The sequence below is a fragment of the Coffea eugenioides genome, chromosome 6, assembly GCF_003713205.1.
Source record: "Coffea eugenioides isolate CCC68of chromosome 6, Ceug_1.0, whole genome shotgun sequence".
Taxonomy (NCBI): domain Eukaryota; kingdom Viridiplantae; phylum Streptophyta; class Magnoliopsida; order Gentianales; family Rubiaceae; genus Coffea; species Coffea eugenioides.
In genome coordinates, this window is record NC_040040.1 from 9868199 (window position 1) to 9885069 (window position 16871).

The window sequence follows — 16871 nt, forward strand, 5'->3', positions numbered from 1 at the left end:
ACCCAATGTTCAGACGAACAATCTTCCGGAGAAGTAATTATGTTTTTAAATGTTTTTGGCTTCTGCTATAGATCTCAACAGTTATTGCAAATTGAAAGTGCATGATGCAGGGACTACTAAGGAGGTTCATTAACATCCATAAAGTTTCACATTGTCTACCGAGTGGCAACAGTGAATCTGGGATTCTTGGGTGAAGATCAGCAACGAAAAAGGAGAAAAAGGAGCACAAAGAATAAAAGTTCTAATAACTTTTCTTGCATGAATGGGGAAATATTCTCATTAAATTACAGCAACGATCAATACAATTACAAAAAATGGGCCAACTTGGCCCCCCAAGAATCAATCGATTTAATAAATCAATATAGACAACCAACCAAAAAACTACCGCTTAATCTATACTCGTTGATCTCGTCCATAATCAGGCGAAAAATGATGATCCCCAATGTCCACTGTGGGCTATCAGAACCGGGAACAAAGAATTACTTCTAGTTGCTAAAGGCTCTTCCTATACATCATACTTCTTGGGCTGGCGCCACTGTGCCAGATTTCTGGACAAAGAATAAAGAAGAGAAGCAGTGGGCTGAATACCTTTCTTCCCATACAAACGCTTTCCTCCCAAATCCGTAAATTTTGGACCCTTTCCCTTGGGTCTGTCAATCTGTACAATAGGCAAAGAGGTGGAGAGAGGGAAGGGGAAAGCCATACATTATATTCTGCATATTCGAAGGTAATATAGCTAACAAAAGTGATATGCCCTTAGGGGCAAGCAATGATACGAAATGAAGCCAAACAATGTTACAATATCAGAATTTAGAAAAGAATTTGTCCGTGTAAGCAGAATGCGGTCGGGGAAGATGTTCACAACACTTTCACCAAAAAAAAAAAAAGGTTCTGCAGGACTGGAAATTAAACTCAGGATGAAGTAATCACTCCCAGAATCTAGCTCCAACATAAGGAAATTGAATAAGTATCGCAGAATGCTACCTCAATCCAGTCATAGCCGGAAATGAACGCTACTTACCAGAAAAGAATAAGCAAAACGCAATATAAATTTATCAAATCACTAGCGCAGTTTTGAAATGCATAAAAAGTAATGCAAATGCATGCACAGGCATGCAAACATTCATATATATATATATATGTGTGTGTGTGTGTGTGTGTGTGTATATATATATTTATTTATGTATGTGTGTGTGTGTGTTTAAATTCTTGTACTTGTAACAGCAAATATAGTTTCAATAAATTAAATGAAACAAATTGTTAATGGGGAAAACTGTATGACAGAGTGTCCACCTCTTAATTTCTCCAACAGAAATTGTTTCTATAGATTCTGTTTCACTCTGTCTTATCAACCACGATGACATACTTTAAAATATTTTCAAATAAATTTTCCATTCCAGATAAGAGCAATATTTTAACAAAATACAATCTGAGAGCACGATGATACTTATTAAGACACACCTTGCTTATCTTCCCATTCTTCAAATGATATCGGATGCCAGACCAGTTGATAGACTGACAAAAATGTGATCTCACTGCTGAAATCGGATAGAGAAAATTATCCACCAGCAGAGCACAAAATACCTGATCGCCAAACGTCAAATGAACAAGGTAAGGGGCTAATTTGTGATCTTATGGTCACAAAACTTTTCAGGAAGTGTCCTCACTCATGAGTTTTGACCAGCTCCATTATGATAAAAATAAAAAAGAAAGACTCTTGGTGTATTTCCAACCCTAAGATCACTTGGTACTTAAATTGATTCACCATTTATAAAAAGTTCTTTGCTTAAGAATAAAACAAAGATCAAGTTTGTAATGTTGTTTATACTTTTTTTTCCCTTTTTATACCAACTTCTATAGCAATCTTAGGATGAATTATGAATTGCACTCTAAATGCCAAGGGTTAGACAATCAATGAAGAGCATGCATCACGAGTTTGTTGAGCTAAACTTACAAGAAACCAGTTGTACGTAGCAAGAGACAGCTGAGGTGCCTCAGGAGACAAGAAGTTGCATAGGTGAACTTCAATCCTGGTCAAGTTCCACATGGAAAGGAGTTCCAGAGTTGTGCATATGGTAAGGCAGCTAGCAAGTAGCAACCCTGGACAAAACAAGCACTGCCTTTAAGGATGCCATAGACAGAGTAGAAGTTCAAAAAGTAAGTGGACAGTGCTTAGTTTAAGTAACAACTTTTGGCATTACTATCAGTTTTTCCAGATTGAATTCTTATCTTCAGAAACATCAAAATATCCAATAAGAGGAATCACTGATAATCAGCTCTGATGGTTAAAGTGAATTAAATTGCTCACCTGTAGATGTAAAGGCTGCATCTTCAGATGAATAACCTTTGTAATAACATCTTAAAGCTGCTGCAACATGAATCCCAGCCATAAAATATGGTGCTACAAAGCCCCAAGAGAGATAGCAGTGGGAAGAAAATAATGCACGATTCATTATCCAGTTAACCTTTGTTGTGTATGACTCCAAAACAAAAGTTTGTTTCCTCAGATAATTCCAGTACCTTCAAACATTAAAAAATCCTTGAGTTTACTTAAAATCTTCAAGAAAAGTTCCAACCATATCTACCAACCTTGAAAAGCTAAGGTCACTAGCAAGAGGATGAGGAAACACAGCAACTGGTGGTGATGTGATGAGCCTCTTATGAGCTCCTGAAACAAAACGGACCACAGTTAGAAGGGAAAACTAGATATCCAAGACAAGTACTAAAGCTAACTTTATTACAGCATTCAGCTAAGGTCCACATTCTGTAAATTCTAGAATAGCTAATTCCCTGTATAGTTTAGAAGCAAAAGTTTCAAGGTTCTGTGAGTACAAATTCAGGTATGAACAAGCACATTGGTTTCTGTAATTTATGGAAGATCATGAATTGATAAAGGGATCTATTAACAACCACAAAGTAAGAGTCAGGAAATTAGACGAGCAGGGCAGCATGTAATGACAAGAATGCAGATATCAAATGCCCAAAAACATTTAAATTCTTCAAGAACTATGGAACAAGAAAATTTCATTTGCATCAACACTTCATGAAATTTCATAGAGTTAGCATGCCCGGCTTTAAGTATATATAATCCCTAGAAGTGGAAAATCCAGATATATATACAACTACCAGCCACACAATCAGTGATACAGTTTAACCACTATAAAAGAAATTACCAGCTATAGCAGCAAGAGTCATGTCATCTGAGTAGCCCCCATCTAGAAGCTCCGAAACAACACCATGCTTATTGGTTCTAAAGTCATCTGCATGCATCTGAAATAAAGAAGGAAATTGAAAACTCAACTTATTAGAAGAAAAATTAAATTCCAGATGTGCGTATCAGAAAGCTGATAGTTGGGGAAAAGGATTACCATCATGCATCCTCCCCACAAAAAGAATGTTCTTCCACCAGTAGCAAATCCCATTGAACAGGGCTTTGGAAAAAGAGAACAAGTTCAGACATTAACAAAGATTATAATAACAAAGAAAACATAAGGTGTATAGCATATAGAAAGCCACTCAAAATCTTAAGCTACCATCAGACATCATTTCCAGAAAAGTACTTGATTACAGGAAGCAAATATAAGGATGTATGGACTTTTCAAGTACGGGTGCAAAGAACTCTTTTCAATTTACAGTTACCATAAGTTGCAACTCCATGAAAAGTGTTTCACTTTTCAAATTTGGAAACCTTTCCAATTGATAATGATCAAAGAGCAATAGTATGAAAATGTTGTAGAACAATCCCACTAGCACCATGGCCATTCACTAAGAAAGCAAACACTAAAATAATGAGCCCCAATAACCCGAAACCTTTCCCACGAAAGACTAGCATAGGAAATGCTACACTAATATAGAATGCAGGGATGTAAAGATCTTTCTCTGCTTTGGTAAATTTAAAAAATTCTATCGTATGTTGTCCTCACAAGACCAGCCTAGGAGTCATATAATTGTCCCCCGCACTGCAGTACCCAATATTTAAGACTCCCTTGCGGAATTAGAATTCCCTTTACACTTTCCCAGTGTGCTACCCTTTTCTACCCTCTGCGTTCTAAAGTAGACATTATAGTGAGTAGAGCTTAGGATGGAACTACTGATATCATTTGGAGGCTCCACCCTTAAAGAGCCCAGCAGACAAAAATAAAAGCATGAAAAGACACCATACCATGTGATATTCATAGATGCAGTAACTTCCCAAACTTCCAGATGGCAAATCGAGTGGATATCCAGTTTGAATAAAAATCTGAAGAATAAAACGGGTAGAGTCATGATACAAGTAAAAACATATTAATAAACAGGAATAACATCAACACTAATCAATGGAAAAATTTATGGAGATCGCTTAACCTCAGGGTTCTTTTCCATTTCTACAGTAAGTGCACCAATAGATCCAGGATGTAACCTAACATCATCATCTAAAAATAGTACATATTTACTGTCTTTATGCATTTTCTCCACACCAACCTGCAAAGTACCAAGCTTTAAATGAAACCACAAACCAATAGAATGTATTTATCATAGATGGTATAACCACCAATTACATAATTCAGCAGTAAAAAAGGCATGTATCCAGCCTTTGCATGGACCTTAAATCATCTGTAGAGGAGTCCACAAGTTAATTTTCCTTTTTTGAAGTTTTTTTTTTCCTAATTTACATTTAAAAATTATCCAATCAAAAGGTCAATCATGCTAACATTAGAAAATAGTGTTTAATCAGACTTCAAAAAGAAATCTGGCACCATAGTTTTTTTTTTTTATAGAGAACTAATGATTCCACATTTAATGTATAACTGTGCCCTGTCAAAAGAATGAAGAACATAAGATTAAAAATCTAAAAACATACCAATTGATTGTGAATTTTCTGACTGCAGGTTGTCGACAAACCAGCAACAATAATCTTTGCCTCAAGATCATCCTGGGAATCATTTAGTGAAGCAGGACAAAGAAAGGACAAGCAAGAAGGAAGATAAGAACGCAGACTTGCATGATAAGGGCATGTATCAATGGCTGATATGCATGACACCATACTTCATGTAAAGAGTACAACCTTTCAGGTAATAACTTTCTTAATTTTCAACCAAGTAGGGTACAAACCCATGCATACAGAACCAAAAATAGTATATGCAAATTGAGATATGAGCAACATAGCAACCACAAACAAAAGCTCAACCAGAAATGTTTATCCTAGAAACACACACACACAGATGAAGTCTATGTATTATGATTTTCATTTTCTTTTATTCCTTTGTTTACTTAATGTTCCAGATAGTATCTTGCGGCCATATAGGACATCTTTGAAGCTGCTTCCAGGCACTAAATGAAAAAAGATTTATTCCCATTAAAGACATTCAGAAAACAAATCAGGAAAATAAAAAACAACGAGAAGTAAGAGGGGTCAAGACATACAACTCAAAGCAACAAGAATACAGTACCATGTTATAGATGCCCTGGATATGTGATAGTTGATTGCAATGACTGAACTAAACAGAAACCAATTTGTACCTTGTAATCAGCCAAAAGTCGAGACACAGCATGGTAAGCTGGGTCTTCTGTACTTTCAACAACAAAAAGAAACTCCAGTGGGCCACCATAAAGAGATGTAATCTGCATTGTTGTCAAGGGGATATATTTGATCAGGCCAAGAAACTCTCGCACTTTCTAACTCTTTAAAGGAAAACATTTGCTGCAAAAGTTCAAAATTTAAACCAAAATTAACAAGAACTACTAGCTGCCACATGATCATTTTTTTTTTCACCTGAGATCTCCAATTGTGGTAGATTATGCTCTCCAAAGCCCTTCAAAGGCATGATAACTGACACTCGAGGCAAATGGATCTGATTTGAATGCTCGAGCTCATTAATATCACTACAGAGAAATGCAAAAAACTGTTTGCCAGTTCTCATTCTCTCAGCCATCCGTCTTATTTCTCTGCTTCTATAGTAGAAAAGGAAATGTCATAGAAATATGTTAAGATTGAAGTGAACTTTTATAAAGCCAGAGTAGAGGAAATGGATCATAACTGTAACTAATTTGGTACAAGATCCCATTATCCCCATTCCCTGCAGCATGAATACAAGCCTCACAATGTCATATATAATACAATTCATAAAAGAAATAACAGTTTGAGAGCATTCCCTAGATAAAAAACAACAAAAGAAGGTGAAACATAAATTGTAAGAAAAAAAAGTCATCAAGCACTCTTCAATCCAATATTTCTACTGTCAAGAATCTCACAAAATGCAAACGAAAAACATTTTAAACCCCTGAAGATCTCTGCTTCTTCTTCTTTTTTTTTATCAGTTAGAAAGGCACTTCAAGAGTTAAAAACAATAAGACTGTTAATAAGACTGTTAAACCCCATCATAAGCCTTCAGAAAGAAAAAAGGAAGGGAATCATACAAATAGACACCCAAAAAAAAAAAAACAAGTGTGATTTTGAGAATTTTATCTTATTTATATCTTTTCCAAGTTAAGTCAGTACCATTGGCTCAGTTTGTAAACTTGAAATCTACTCTAGCTAAAGATGTTCCAAGCAATAATATTCTTAATTTGTACTTTTGATGAAAGACGGATCATGATTAGAAGTTGTCAAGATCATTTTCTCTTCATCCTTCCAATTTCCATACAATAATAGAAAAAAAAAAACCTAATGTAAGTTCTGTAACCACAATTGCAATTATTAAGAGACAAAATGGAAGACTAAAAATTTTCCTTCACATTTTCTGTTTGTTTCTGCTTCAAAAGCTCCATGTCCAAACTCCAAATGGGGCCATAGTATCCTCTCTCTCTCTCTGTAGTTCTTAACAGCACTCTCTTCCCTAATCTTCTGCAGAGGAATGAAATCTCTCTTCACAGAAACTAAAAGGAACTGTCTGCTTACCTCCCAAGCATGATTTCAAAAAGAACATGTTCCCTGATATAGGTTGAAGCAAGTTGATTATAATCTATATTAGGGCAAAAAGCTGTTTTTAGGTGTTGCCCTTAAGCTGCAAAAAGCTGATTCTACTGAGCAGCCACCTGTCCTGCTTTTCTAAACTGCTTTTGGCTGCCCAAATCTTCAAAGTAAACGCACTTGCACTTTTTAAATAGATTTCAACGAGTACATTTACTTAGTCAGCTTCAGAAAAGCTTAAACCAAGGAGAAAAGGCCCTAACTGATAACACAATCTGTAAATTATCTTTTGTTCCCCCTCTTTTCTCCAGGAGTAAAATTCACCACCTCTAGAATTTTAGAGCTGCATCATCTGCATAAAATTGGCTCACATGTTGTGGATTCAACCCGGAAGAAAATCCTAAACTCAGAGATATAGGTATTCATCATTCTTCACGATAGAGAAACAATAAATGCTACAGCGGCCTTTAATGAAATCAAGCTCCCCAGATCCATCCAACACTCACCACAAAAGCTCTCCATACATTTGGTCTAGGCCAACAGAAAGAAATGGGAAAACGAAATCCAAACTCCACCAAAAAACAAAAGAACATTAACAAATTTCCCACTCAACAATCATGAAAAAGATTTGTGGTAGTATAGTCTTCTGAGCGTCTGATATCCGACAAAATCCAAATCCATTCCTCAGATCTAGGCCTTAAACAATGCAAAACAAAATCAAATCCACACAGCATTTACCGCCTTTTCTATAACATTTTGCTCAATTCTCCTTAAAAAACAGAAAACAGAGCAGTGAAAGAAGCATATATGTACCTGGATCTGAATAAAAATGGCCAGCGGACTACAGCATGCTTTGCTTGCACCTAACAAGATAGCGTCCAATGTATCCATTACCGGGGAAGATATTTTTCTCAACAATGCACGTCGTCTCTTCGTCTCGTTGTTTTTTTGTCAGTTATCTTGTCTATTCTACTTTTATCCAGCAGCTCGGCAACGGCAGGCAGGGCAAGAAACAATGCCCTGGGAACTTAACCTTCCACAAACATATAATTTATCTTTTTCCTGTCGTCTTCCCTCTCAAATCACCATGAAATAGTGTACGAACGACAGAGGGACAGAGACGACGAGAGGGAAGAAAAAGACGAGAAACGAAAGAGCAGCAGAGGAGAGGAAAAAGGAACCAAATGTGAGAAACCGCGTAATTTTATATTTTCGAAGGTGAGTGTGTGCAATTTGTGGGCGTGGGCGAGTGTGTGCGTGGGAGCGCGTGTGCGGGGTATTTGGAGAAATAATTGGAGAGAGACCGTTGGCTGAGTTGGTTAACTTAAATAGGGGCAGTATGAGGAAGGGAGAGCCTCCGGGCGTTTGAGAAGTGGGGCGTGGGGGGTGGGGAATCGAGTTCCAATGGATGGCTTTTTTTTTTCTCTTTAGGAAGATGCTACTTTGTGATTCGGATCTTGGCGACCCACCAGGCCCTTTATTTAATCCTAATTTCGGAGTATAATCCTTTGGACTACAAGCCTCGTATTTCTATATTCTGATTAGCATTGAGCTCTACTATTTAAAATTGTTTCAAACATTCACTGAAAGCATCAATTTATATCAAAGGCATGCCACGAGTACATCATACTTGCCTTTGGTTAGTTAGCCATCGAGAAGATATTTAAGTAAGCTAGTTAATCGGTCCATATGAGTCAGATTTCAACAAGTTCAAACTCGATTCATATAATTAATATCACTTTTGAATTTCGAGTTATGAGATTTGAGTTGATAAGTGTGAAACTCATACTTTACTCACAAAATATTCGAGCTGTGAATCTAATTCTGGTTTAATCCAAATTCATCTCTTGCTCCATAATTTCCTTATTATAATTATTATAACTATCAAGTTCTGAAACTAATTTAACATCCACAAAACTACAACATTGAAACTATACACGAACTAGTAACAGATCATTTAAACCAAGAATTTTCTAACAACAATATATCCGATTAGTTCAAAGCACGTGAAAAATAGTAATAAAACATGATCAATAGTCAATACATTTGCAAAGGTTCTCAACTTGCTCGTACTAAATTTTGTCCTTCAGAATCTTATGACATAATTTTGTATATTTAATATTTCTTAAATATATATATTAATATACTTTCACACATAATTCATAAGTATAAAAATATTAGTATTATATATATGCAGATTAAAGGGTTGAGATTATATCTGGTTTAGGTCTAATAAGGCCCAAACTCAACTCATATTTAATTTGAGCCTAATATTTAGGCCCAAACTCAATCCAATTTAATGAAAGGTTAAATTCATCGAATCTTTTCTCAATCCGCCAAACTCGAGCTAGCTCCTTCAAAATACAACATGATAAATTCAGAGATGCTCCTTCAAGATAAATTCTGAATACACGTTCCCACACATTTATTGTAATTCTGTATTTAGATACTTTTACAATTAATCTCTCCATTTTAGCCAAACCCTTTTATAACCATTGAGGTTCAGGTCTATTTATCATCAAATATCCGGAACCAGGATTCAGATAGATCCATAAGATGAATTGATTTGAGATTCGCGTGCAATGTAAACTGGTAACGGTTACACGCCTAAGTTACACTAATGGAAAACGATTAAGTTTGGAAAGTGACGGAGAAGAGGTCTTAAACATTATTAGGGTATCATAGCTCACGGAACTGTTTTCGTATGGTTGTAGCTTTTAATTTAGCCAATCTTACACGGAATTAACTTGAAATATAGGATCTCCCATTAATCTTGAATTGCTGATAGAGCCGTTGAATCGAACAAGAATTAGATAGGTTTTGTCGTATTCTGTTTTCTACTGATTTTCAAAATTATTCTGGGAGGGCTTCGGTATATGTTTTACCTAGAAAACCCTTAATGATTAAGCTTCGATATAACATATCCGTGGAACCAATATTGGCAATTGGCACAGCCTCCATCTTCTCTAGTAAAGATGACCTTCGTGGCAATCTTCTGTAAAATGTTTCTTGGGTTTATACCAAGTCCAGGAATTAACGTCTTGATTTGCTTTGTCAATATCAATCGTAGGTAAAATGTAGCTGATGGAGACACCTCGACGAGAGCGTCTTGCCAGCGACGAAGGATGAGGTCACAGAGCAAGGCTTTATGCCCCGTCTAACTTCGATGCCTAAATTAGCAACCGAAATAATTGGTAATAAGGTCAGGGAATGAATTATGCAATTAACTAGTGAGGAATCAGTTAATTTCAGAAGATGGGATGAGGAGGTATTTATAGTGGGAAAATGGTACGGCTCGTGAGTAATCGAATCACCTATTTGAGTCGGCCTACCATCAAAGAGTGGCGAGCATCATCAGATAGGCCTGCTAAAAATCACATCAAATAGCTTTTATTCCATCAATCTGATCATGTCACATCTAAATTCAAATATGCTCGGACTTCCCAAGCTACAAGGAGGGACAAGCAGAACAAGAGCAGCAAATCCAGGGGCTTACACTACCCAACGGCCATAGCTCAATTATATCATCCGCAATGACTCTTATTTATGACGATATAAGGTCAGAATTTGTTGCTTATTCCTGTAGTTTGTTAGACAAGAACCAATTGAATCATTTGTGAAAACCGGATAATTTTCTCGAGTGTCCTGTGAAGTGATGAACTAAAGGAATGCGAAGAAGGCAAAAAACCTTGAGGAACACATTTATGTGGTCGTGGTCCCGAAGAAGGCTCTGATCATAGTGAAGCATAAAATGAAATTTCTGACTTACATAAGCTGCTCCCTTTTTTTTTTTTTTTTTCCTTTTTGTGGTGCCCTGAATTTTGAGTCTACAAAACCCTATTTGCAATCTGCAGAATTATAATCCTCCATCGAGAAGCAACTGACGCAGGCAGAAACAGATGCTACTAACTCACGTGGATACTCGGCAAAGTAGTCGAAACAAATACTAGTACTAGTAATTCATAAGTTGCTGTGGATGCATCAGGAATGTGCAGATGCTAGTACCAGTCCACGATTGTCCTTTGGCTGAGGTCCTACCTAGTTCCCACCTACAAGTCTTCCACTCCGAGTACCTAAGATACTACAACGACTCTATTCCAGCTGTTCTTATTGTTCAAGGTTACTCATTATTTTGCTTTTTTTTTCCAAAAAAAAAAAAAAAGAAGCTTAATTCAACAAATATGTGATTATACCTGACTAATTCCACCAATATTTGAAAAAAAAAAAAGCGCTAACTGTTTTAAATATGCTCCAAATTTGCAACATTGGGGGACCCATATTTGTTATTGACGAAACTTTAAGCACTAAAATTGCACCGTGTACCAAAAATATGGAACTAGATTTGTTTCTGCGGAAACTTTAAAGACAAAAATTGCATAAGTGCCAAATATTGAGGACCAAAACTGCATTTGTCCCATAATAAGAACACCATACAATGAAATTACTCTCAATAGGTGGGCATTATTGAAATTCACGAGTAGTCCGTAGACTAATGAATTAAGTCACTGAACGGCAGGCCTGAACCACGAGCTTTGTTGACAATGGAAAGTTAGATACAATAGCGAGAAGATCCCAAACATAGTTGGGTGTGCGTGTCTTATGTCGTTTTCGACAAAAAGAGAAGATCCCAAACATATGCCATGTGCAAAACTGCAACTGCATGTGAGAAGAAAAGACTTCCGCCCTCTTTCACTTTCAACCATGGTTGTTGTAATGCATGAGTTTACGTGTGGTATTGATGCAACTCACAGGAGTCTGGTCTATTAGCTAATAAGTGACACCCTGAAGTAGTATAAACTGCAATGAAATGAATCCACTTACAACCTGATCATGTTATGTCACGTTGCAAACAGCTCTGCATGACAACAGAAAAGGATGTAGGCAGACACCAAGAGAATGTTCATCAATATCATCAAAGTTGAAAGGCATTTACGATTCTGTTCATCAATTTTGGTACCACAAGCATAAAATCCAATTTACCTGTAAAGATGTAGCATGACATCCAATTCACCTGTAAAGATGTTATAGCGACAAAACATGCAAGAATAGCATGGAACGTCCATAATTACCCTAAAACATTCCCCGAGTCCCCTCTATCACTCCAAAAGAAGGTCGAAGCAGAATGGAGCTTGGGGCTAAGGGAGCAATACGAACAGGGTGCTACAGAGAAATGTCATAGCTTCTTTCAAGCCTTTCGAAGACGTTTGGGAGTGGGAAAGAGTAGGGCAAATTTCCCAAACCCAAAAGATCCTCAATCGCTATCCGAAGTCCTAAGTTGGCCAAGTGATTATCACACGAATTTCAAGATCTTGTATTATGTTGGTATTATTTCACTATGGCCGCTCTACCTGTACTTTTTTTTTTTTTTTTTTGGTCAACTCTACCTGTACTTAAATAACAAATATATGTACCAATGAGATAATGAATTTAACAAGGCAATTCGACCACGGGTTTTAAATGGTCTAACAAATAGTTTAACCAGAAAATGGCATCATTTACGTAATATAAGAACAGTATTGTTATCAAAAGCTAACAAGCTGAGTACTGATTCTTTTTTTTTTTTTAAGCTTTTCCTTGGGTCAGGAGGGCAAAGCTCAATCTACGGATTACAATTAACTATGGCAGGTGTAAAGGTGTGGTAACACCCACACTAAAATCTGATATCAAAGCGCACAGATTCTCAGGTGTACCGATGTGGTTTTTGGCAAAATATCGGTTTCAAGATGTAGACCTTTCTATATGAATAGCAGCAGCTAAGGGAACCCTTGTACTAGTTCTATCTACCATATAAAAAAGGAAGAAGAAATAGCGAATAAAAACCGTGTCAGCACCATTCTAGGAACAGTATAGAAATCTGCAGATTGTCTCCATTTTGGTGTTATCCCCAACTCATGATCTCATAATTTTTGATGCGCTGGCTTGTTTATACATTCTATCATCACACACATATTGGTGCTCAAACTCTGTAGGCGATAATAGACTAGAATAATGAAGCCAACTCCAATTAAGGAGGACTAAGTACACCAGTATATCATCCAGATACCAGCATCTTTAACAAATGGTCGTTTCATGTATCAAGAAATTAAAACAAAACTAGGACAAGTATGCACTCCCTGAATTCCAAGAGAAACGAGTGACAGGTTCACATGAACTTCCACAAAAATGAGAACCACATCAACTCTCTCCCTTGGGGCCATTGTCACTGCATTTGATTCCACTCAAGTGGTGAAGAAGCACACCCGCCGCAACACTTACATTCAAGCTCTCCACAGCCATAAAGGACCTGAACTCTTTACCTGGAACCCCATGATTGACCTCAGACCTTTCCATCTCTTCGTCTTCACCAGCAATTACATCCATGGGAATGTTTCCAGGAATCCTAATCAATTCAGTGCATGATCTCTCTACCAAAGGCCTCAAACCAGTGCCCTCACTGCCTAAAACAAGAATTGTGGAAGCACCAGGTACAACCTCATTCAAAGGAACAGCTCTAGAAGAAACTGAGCCCCCAAGAACCCGCCAACCATTTTGAGCTGAAGAAGACAAGAACTGCATCATGTTCTTGCATGATCTGAGCTCCATTAACTCAAGTGAGCCAGCACTTGCTTTGCTGACAACCCCACTCAGAGGAGCAGAGTTCTTAGCACATAAAACCACCCCTGAGGCACCAAAGAAATAAGCAGAACGGATAATAGCCCCCAAATTCTGAGGATCAGTAACCTCATCCAATGCGACCCAAAGAGGGCCGCTCTCCCCCTCAACTGAAACTGGTTCTAATTCCTTGATCCCGACCATCTCTAACGGAGAAGCATCCAAGACTATTCCCTGATGCGGCCTGTTATCAACAACCATATTCAGATCATGTTTGGATATCTCCTTTTTGTTCAATCCAATATTCTCTGCCATCCTTAGCACTTTCTCAAACCCTTTCTTGTCCTTCTTCTTCCTGTTATTTCCACTAAGATCAATCCCTTCTTGAACATACAAAGCATAAAATTCTCTTCTTCCAGCAGATAATGCAGCTAATATTGGACCAACTCCATATCCCCTCGCCAACAATCTTTGGCACTGTGGATTCGGTAGCATCTTTCCATGTTTTCCTACCCCAAATTTCCTGCTTATTCCACTTCTTAAATTCTGGTTTATCTGAACCCAGTTTCGCTGCACCAATTCTATTGTATTGATTCTTTATTTTATCCCATCTTGGATCATCAATATCCTCAACTTCGGCTTCTTCTTCTCCATCCTCTTCTTCAATACTTTCATATTCGCCCCTGTAGTTGTGCTGGCTACCTTCCCAACCCTGAAAACCCCTATCTTTTGCGGCAGTTCCACCACCTTTTAGGAACTTGTTTGCTGACTCCTCCCATGAAGAAGTGCTGGTTTTCGACACATCCATTTTCTCAGGCCTCCTTGTATCTTTAGCCCTTGATTTAACTAACCAAGGAAGATTCTTGTCATTGCGTTGAGCGACTTTCTGAGAATCGGAACTCGAAAAACTTCTAGCCCCATTAACCAATTGGAAATTCCCCGAATCCCTTGAAGCATTCTTAAACGAAGTCCCACTTGCAAAGCCCTTAGCTATTTTACCTTCTTGAAAAAGGGTTTTACGGCGGAGCTGAACTAAGCAATTTCTGTATCTTAAAAATTTGAAATTTTTATTGGTTATGTGATTCACCAAACACGAGAAAGTCCTAGAATTCACTTCAGAAGTATACCCTAGCAGCGTTGGATTATATCCGTACCCAAGTAGACATTGAGGTTTAGAGGTATGAATTTGCCTTAACATCCTGAAAAGCCGTATATTTTCCTTAAAGGAGCTAAACGAATTGCAATATACTACGGATTGACCTTGCAAACACTATCCAATTATGCTTGAGATAATAAATTAGAAGGCTCCTTAACACGAAGTAAAGAAGCAGAAAACTTAGAGCACAACAACCCGTTTACCTTAGTTCTGCTTGGGGCGAGTAAACATTTATGAATAACAAATTCAGGCCAAGAGTTGTTGTCTTCCTGACCGGCCACTCCCTCAGTCACTCTCCTCCTGTCCGGAAAGCTGTAGGACTCGGGAGGAGTTCTGTAGCGGGTGCGGAGGATAACGAAAGAATAAGAAGAGGGCCGAAGGTCCGTAAGGTTTTGCATGAGCAACGGCGTCGCTTGGTATTTAAGTTATTTGTGGAGAAATGCAATTTAAGTCCTCACAGTTTGTTGTGTCAGGCAAATTGGTCCCCAATATGTTGAACAATAGATATATAATTCCCAAATTATTTATTTGAGCTAGGTTCCTGATTAAATAAATGTAATCTCCGCTATATTTAATTTGAGCCAAACTGGCAAGTTGCACTATAAATTTGCAAAAAATTGTAGTAACAAATCTTAAAAAGTAGTGTAAAAGCGTAAAATAAGTGTCTTATACATTGTTTTTACTATGTAATAGATTTTAAAACATAAAAAATAACATAAATTTCACAACCTATAAAGCTATTGCTAGATAATTTGTCACCTGTAAAAAAATTCTACAAATAATAATTAGCAATCATGTATGTTAAATTACTAAATCAATCTAGTAATAAGTATGGAAAAATAATCACCAAACGTGATTTATTCTGCTGATTCAATTAGTGAAATTTGTGATTTGTCTTCATTTGGTCAAAAATTGAATGCTTTCCACTTGTTTTTATTCATTTTTGAATCTTAACTTATGAAGTTTATACAAACTTTTCATAAACACTAAGAAACGTATGTATGCCTTGTACTTTCATAAATTTTCTTAAATTTCTATGTAGCAACAGGGACCATTTGGGAAATTTTCAGAAACGTATTTGTTGAAGGAGAAATATTATAAACCGAAAGGGTAGGAGAGCAAATAGGTTACATTTGGTTGGGTCTAAACTTTTAGAACCAATTCAATTCGCAGCCCGAACGTTGAAAATTAAAAATGCATATTTTCGTACCATCAGTTCAGCTCACAAAATGACAAAAATGGATAAGATTTGTAAGCATTACTTTCATCCCCTCACGTATTTTATTTTATTACAGTAAATCTTATATATACTAATAATATATATTATATTTACAAAGTGCATATTGATATAATTTTGTTTAGACATACAAATTAAAACGGATGTGATATAGGATACAGAAACATTTCATTGTTCATGAAATGGTATGGCGACTAAGGTTCAATACCGCATGAGACATGAGTCATTGCAGGCCTCCATGTATGGATACTTGGTAAAATTATATGAGATACTTAGCTATAATATTTACTTGCATGTCTCGATGTTTTATTATTTTCCTATATTCAGAGCATTCCATTCCATTTACCTCCATAATATTTTTCGTCACTTCTTCTTTTGTCATGCAATCAAATATAAGCCCATTTGGATTGTTATTTTTTGAAAATTTTATAAAAAAATATATACTATAATGATTTAATATATATATAGTAATAATAATAAAATAATTTAAAAATGCGTTAAAAATAAAAAAAATTTTGAAAAAAAATAACAATCCGAACAAGTTTGCAGACACCATATCATATGTGTGCCTTTCCCACTTCTTGTTGTACTGCTAGTACACTATTCCCATTTTCAGTTCTAGTAGACTAGCGCGGAGTTACCTTAATTGATGAGGACAACTATGCCTGCTTTCATAACACGATTCCTTCTTCATTTTACTGCAAAATACACACCACGCTAAATCCCTTTATGACGCCACTAAAACCATTGCTTGTCCTGGGTTGATCTCAGACAAGAGCAGATTAAAGAGGCCAATCGATAGGGAGGCCTTGGAGGGGAAGGGAAACAGATGGCATCCTCATTCTTGCATTTGCATTGTTGAGCATGCTTAGAAAACCTGTGGTATATATTGATGGTGATATAACTGATTTTTTTTTTTTTTTTTTTTTTTTCTTTTGGTTTTGCCTGGATTAGCACTACTCATTTTTGGCTCCTTTGATTTGGCCGCTTGAAATTGC

At 36.8% G+C, this 16871-nt stretch overlaps 1 protein-coding gene and 1 pseudogene across 1 annotated transcript; both read right to left on the reverse strand.

Moving 5' to 3' along the window:
* Positions 1 to 233: 233 nt before the first annotated feature.
* Positions 234 to 8133, reverse strand: LOC113773510 (annotated as a pseudogene).
* Positions 8134 to 12442: 4309 nt separating this feature from the next.
* Positions 12443 to 14979, reverse strand: LOC113776207 (rRNA methyltransferase 1, mitochondrial-like). The gene is given in 2 exon segments (XM_027321314.1): positions 12443 to 13934; positions 13936 to 14979. Coding segments are annotated over 2 exon segments (1614 nt in total). The 5' UTR covers positions 14679 to 14979; the 3' UTR covers positions 12443 to 13063.
* Positions 14980 to 16871: the final 1892 nt, after the last annotated feature.